At 39.3% G+C, this 6,126-nt stretch overlaps 1 protein-coding gene across 1 annotated transcript; it reads right to left on the bottom strand.

Annotated features, from left to right (window-relative positions):
• Positions 1-275: 275 nt before the first annotated feature.
• Positions 276-5,189, bottom strand: LOC103696242. Its single transcript, XM_008777791.4, has 5 exons — positions 4,647-5,189; positions 4,341-4,520; positions 1,565-1,648; positions 1,425-1,491; positions 276-558 (listed from the first exon to the last, which is right to left on the bottom strand). The coding sequence occupies exons 1-5, from the start codon at positions 4,806-4,808 to the stop codon at positions 518-520; spliced, it is 534 nt and encodes a 177-aa protein (XP_008776013.2). The 5' UTR covers positions 4,809-5,189; the 3' UTR covers positions 276-517.
• Positions 5,190-6,126: the final 937 nt, after the last annotated feature.

The raw sequence follows: 6,126 nt of genomic DNA, 5'->3' as shown, positions 1-6,126 counted from the left end.
ATGTCCGATATATATGCTGTTAAAGGGTTGATGTCGGGACTCTCACACAGCCGTTTAATTGTCAGCCAATGGACATTTCTAAGATTTACATGGGAGCTATATTTCTAATAGTAAATATAGAATTATCAGCCCATCCATGGGTGGCAAACCAAACAAGGTATGTAGGACATCCAGGACAAAGCCCAGAGTAAACAAAGATGTATCATTTTTTACTATTATATTCGTTTTTAAATATTATGTTCATTTTTTATTTGATCAAAATTACTGTGGATATGAGAAGGTAGAAGAATCCATAGCAATCATGTTTTCAATTTTTAATTTCTTCCTCGTGCTTCTGTACAGATTGTAATAAAACCTACAAAATGTTTGCATCATTTGAAGAGCTGCAGAACCAAGATTTCATAACGACACAGTGAGACGCCAAAGCAGAATACCAGTGACACCACTTCAGGAGAAATTATGTCAGAGAAGTGAGAATGGCAGTCATTAAATCTGCCATAATGATTCAATTCCCATTTCAGTTGGACAGCATCTTTTCTAAGCTTGATTCTTCTCTCCCTGCCAACCAATTAGACAAAGAATTTAGACAAGGAAAATTTTGACTCATTTATCAGCTGGTAGCAAGCATACTGCAAGAACAGAAGACCAGAGATTAATACAGCCTTTTTCTAATCTTAATTTCATTCCTCGTCTTAGTTAAACATAAGCAGATATCAGTGGAAATGTTAAGTGCATTAGATGACAAGTCACAAGCATTCCAAAGTGATAAGAGGTCTGGGAACCAGAAACCAAAACACCCACATAACCCTGATTCCTAATCAACTAATTAATAGCCACAAAGTGCTAGTAGTCTGGGAGGGTGAGTCGCAATGTCTTGGTTGTATCCTGTAAAATATGACCTATAAAAGCCACCTAATGATCAGGTATGGCCCTTGCTTATACAGGATACATTCAGTCAGTAACTCATGCAAATTGGCTCGGACAGATGATACTATACATATTCTAGTAACCAGTGAGCACATGCTCCATAGATTTAACATTTCAACTCTGATAATGAAGCCAAGCTAGGACTCCAAAATTTAAGCACTTAATGTGGCACTCAAGGCAACTCATAGGTGCTAGACAGGACAAACATTTGATATACTGAAGTGGGAAGTCTAGTGAGAGGTACAAGAATTTAACCCTGTGGACACTAGTGCAGGTAATAATCAACCCCATAGTTATGTCCAAGTACCTAGCAGATTTTAGCAAGGAAAATACAACACCTGCATGCATGATTAAATAAGATGTGAATCACAGATGCATAAGAAAAAGTAATTGGCAGCTCTAAATCAAATTCATAGATAATCAATGCTTCAAATATGTTAATATTTTGTTTTCCTCAGAATAACAGAAGCAATTGTAGAGTGTTTGCTCTCAGATACCTGGTGGCATCTTGCTAGATTCCACTACCACAGGATAGCTCTTACTTCCTTCTGGGAATACCTTGACCTTTAACAAAACGAATATGTTAGTCTATATATACGAAGATGAAGCAAAAGGAAGAGTTCCTCCATGCTCTTACCTCCACTTCAGGTAACTTGGGGTTCATTCCCATGCTTTCCAGGTCCTTTAGCAAGCGTTCAACCTTAGAAACCATATCTGTAGACTGAATAGTGCAGAAATTTTCAAGTAAATATAACACAAACTTATAATGGAGAAGAAGAGAAAGAGGCTGAGAAAGATGAGCGAACAAACACTAAATGTCCATGTTTATTGGTCAAAGCTATGGAACAAAACAGAAACTATATAATTAATTAAGAGAAATGAAGAAAATTTCATGCTTACTAAATCTATAAGACTTAGAATGTATGTAAACAAAAAACAGCAATCGAAACCAATAAACACGGTGGTAGTGCATTCAAGAACTATGTCAAATTTAAGACTAAGTGGAATTTATTTTCAATCTAATCTGACTAGAGGATTGATCAAAATTTCAACTACCAAAAGAACCCAATATATATATATATATATATATATATATATATAATTCAATAAAAATTGTAAAATTGCATTATATTAACAAGTGACAGAACTATTCATAGAAAGAAATACTATCAATCAACAGAACTAATCAATGATCTGGATGCCGGTCACCAACCTGGACTTTGAATTTATAATGACCTCGGTTCCTTGAAATAAAGATTTCATTTTTTTTTAATAAATATACAATGTAACATTTACAGTAAAGGAGATTTAGAATACTCAAAAAATTTGAATGCCTAGACATTGAACCAATTGAGGAGTTAGGTATAGAAAGAGACATGGTCCGTAATTATCATGTCATACATAAGCACAAATCAGGTCAAGAATCTAGAGTGCAGATCTAGCTACCTAACAAGTATATACTGATGCATGTATTATTGTACCGAGAATTAACATGTTAAGATGTTGCTGTATCTTGTAGTTTAATGGAATGGACATAAGAAGGCCATTTTCTTTTATTTGGACAAGTTCTGTATCATTTGATAGCGAGATCTGACAACCAGCTACAAGTGATTATAAAATTAGATGCTATTTAAAGTTTATTAGGAGCAACATGCTGAGCTTGTTCCTTAGTCATTACTACTATGGAATTGATGACAAGCTTAACCCATGTAACTTATCGTCATTCTTCATTGTAATTTCCGGAACCAATTTTTTGCTAATTACTCAATCAACACAAGCCATGCAAGTTTAGAACTCAACCAGGCTACACAAGTTTGCCTTAAGAATTTCTTGAACTGTCATCTGTGAGATAAAATGACTGCTTTTGTCAACATACTTTTATCTTTCAACCCCTTAGTTGGCAATTGCAATTCATGCAACCCATCCTATACTTAGTCACCTGAATCAAGATTAAGTTTGGTCACAGGAACAGGGAAGAGGGCACTTAGAATATATTACAGGAAGCAGGTGCAGGAATGAGATTAAGAAGGGAATCCATAGTAGGTGCAGAACCAGATGTAGAACATTTTGGTTAATATAACCTTATTTCCAAAACTTTCATGATGTCAATGCCATGTTATCTTCCTAGCTAGGGCTTGGCAGAACTTTTGGAGTTAGATCACCACCTGTGGTATTTTGTGATATAATGCTAAATTACCACTGAACTTTGACCATCGTTAGCTTGTCAACTGTAATTATTATCACCAAATTCTGGTGGGCCTTAGCGGCATGGTAGAAAACTTCCTTAAGATCATATTGATGTCAAATAACAAAATCATGACTAGACCCTTAAGAGATTGCATGTTAAATTTGTCATCTTGGTGCACAAAGTCCAACCTGGCACACTAAGGTAGTATAAGGTTCCGACCTTCAGCATTGTTAACATTTCTCACTTTGTGATGCTTCCAAACTTATTCATTTAACCGCCTTTAATTATGTGAGAATTCAGTCAGGGCAGCATAATTCACAATTCAGTAGCAAGGATGTTGTTTATTTCAAAGCTTTCTAGATATAAATGATCACTCAGATCCACTCATGATTCAAGTCATTAAGAGAAAAGTTCAATGAGTGAATTGTCATCTGATATAGTAAAATTTTGAAGGATTGTTCATATAATTTTGAAATTTGAATACAATACTATTGTAGAATAACAGACTGCATACTGACATTCAGTTAGTAAGTGAAGAAACTCAGCATCAAATGTCTCCAGGGATAAAGACAACTATCTCACACAGCTGTTAAGAATTATAAATCTAATGCATTTGTTTTGAAAATTTATCACTTTAAGCAGAACATATAATGAGAATCCTCTGGGCATACTAGATGGGAAGACCAAGATCTGAAAATGGCATAAACAAGACAAAAAATTATAGACGAAACTTGAATAGAAATCCTCTGAATGCTTAGATATGACTGAAGGCCTAAACAAAGGATCTAAGTTATGATTTTCTTGACAACTGAAGTGAAACAAACAAGCAAAGACCATAACAGATTCACAGAGAAGCGTAAGAGGAACAAGCATTACCTTACTTTACGCAAATTAAGAATGAGAAGTAATCATCCCTAAAAGATGGAAAAGATCCTCAAGTTGAAATAGAAATTATGTGTAATATCAGATTCAAGAAGCCTTTTTCCTCCTAGAACAGTACCACTTACAGTATTGTCTTTTCTCAGTATACGGACGTTAATCAATATATAAAGCACTAAAGTTCTGAAACATGACCAAAGAATTCTATGTGCATTCCCGGCAACAAGAATGGTAACACACAAAGAAAATATTTTCTTGATCTTTTCCTCTAGCTTGCACATTTCTATGTTCAAGATGTTTAGAAGTCAATCAAGAAGAATCAAACCAAGAAACATTCATCTCATACCTGTCCTCCAGGATCTTTGTTGTCGATCATCAATGACTCATCGGTGCCCCATAATTTCTGAATTTCTTGCGCCCCAAAAACTTTCTCCTGATCCATCTTCATCTTGGCGCACTTCCAAGCTATGTCCACCTTGTCCTTAACACACTTGAACAACTCCCTGTGGCTCGTTCTTGTTTCAGCCTATTGCAATCACCACAGAATCATTCCGAAAACGATCATGGAAAACAAAAACCCTAAAGAGAGATAGGAGGAAAGGAAATTAGAAGACAAAAAGAATCCAAGAGACTTCAGAGAAAGAGTAAGAACCTTGATTTCTTCCAACTGTTTCTCCGTCTCCTCGAGACGATCCTCCAGATCGTATATCTCATGCTGGAGGCACCTGCGGTCTTGCTGGCAGGCGCGGATCCTCTGCTGCATAAACCGCTGGAAGGTGGAGGTGCCGGAGGAGCGATCTGAAGGGAGATCCATATTGTGATTGTGATTGTGGGGTTCAAGGAAAGGAATCAAGGAATGTGAAATGGTGGAGAAAAGCTTAGAAACTAGAGAAACCCTCAAACAAGAAGCTCTGAACGAAAGAACAATGGAAGGGAAGACAAATGAGAGAAAAGGGAGAGGAGAGGAACATGGAGGGAAGAGGGAGGATGGTTTTGAAGGGGTTCTGGAATCCTTTGCGAAAAAAAATGGGGTCCCGGAATAGCGGGAGCACAATTTCTTCTGCCTCTTCTAAATACTCGGGCGGTTTCGACTAAAGCAGTATGCATCTTTCGTTTCTGAATAATAGAAATCGACGCAAAACATCTAAACCAAAAAAAATTGTTCTGGGCTCTCCCATCCTCGTGTGTAGTGAGCAGCCGGTTCATCGGAAAAAAAAAAAGTTCCATTCCGGGGACGTCTAGGTCTTTATTGGGCCACGCTTCGACACCCAATTATTAGAATCCCACTATAGCGAACCTAGCTAGATTTGCATTGAGGCCTAGGTTTTGATCTATCAACAAAATAAGATTGGATGAGTTGGCAAAGGGTGAGTGACCGGTCATGCTCTGATTGCTATACTCGAACTTTTTTGGTGGGGCGAATGGGTCTGCTTGGAGCTAGGAGTCTTCACCTGAAAATAGGAGAAGGCTGCCAAATTTGATCTAGTGGGATATCTCTGATGCCTAAATTAGACAAAGATTTTGAGATATAGTGAAGATTTGAAAGAGTTGTGAGTAAAAGCAAGAGTATCGTAGCGTAAACATACTCGAAGGTCCCTTGAGTCATATATATATTGTTGCTGGAAATTGGACCCGGGGGCAATCTTCGGTCGAGGGAGAGGGAGCAGCGGGTCACCACGGCGGGGCGGCGACCAGTCGGCGGGCGGCGTCCTCCGTCTGGGGTGGTCGGAGAGGGGGAGCAGCAGGTCCTCGCGGTGGGGCGGCGATCCGTCAGCGGGCGGCGTCCACTGTCTGGGGTGCCTGCAGGCAAGCCGGTGGCCGGGTTTTCCGGCGCCGGCCCTCCGACGCTCAAGTCAGGGAGGGGGCAAAGTGTGTAGAGAGGAGATAAACAGTGTTTGTAGGGCACGGAATTTCCCAACCCCCCCACCTGAGAAGCCAAGGTTCCCTTTTATAGGCGGGGGTCGGTTTACCTGTGATGTAACGGGGCGAAGCCGTAGTACGGCTCGGCATGTCGTTCAGGTCGGCGCACGGTCAGGCGAATCATTGCACTGATGTCGGCGGTGAGGGCGTCGTACGACCCGAACTAGCACGCCACCAGGCGAATTATTGCATTGGTGTCGGAGGTATGGCCG

The sequence above is a fragment of the Phoenix dactylifera genome, unplaced genomic scaffold (assembly GCF_009389715.1).
Source record: "Phoenix dactylifera cultivar Barhee BC4 unplaced genomic scaffold, palm_55x_up_171113_PBpolish2nd_filt_p 000932F, whole genome shotgun sequence".
NCBI classification, from domain to species: Eukaryota; Viridiplantae; Streptophyta; class Magnoliopsida; order Arecales; family Arecaceae; genus Phoenix; species Phoenix dactylifera.
Note: the sequence above shows the minus strand (reverse complement) of the source record. Positions and strands in the feature narration are given on the sequence as shown.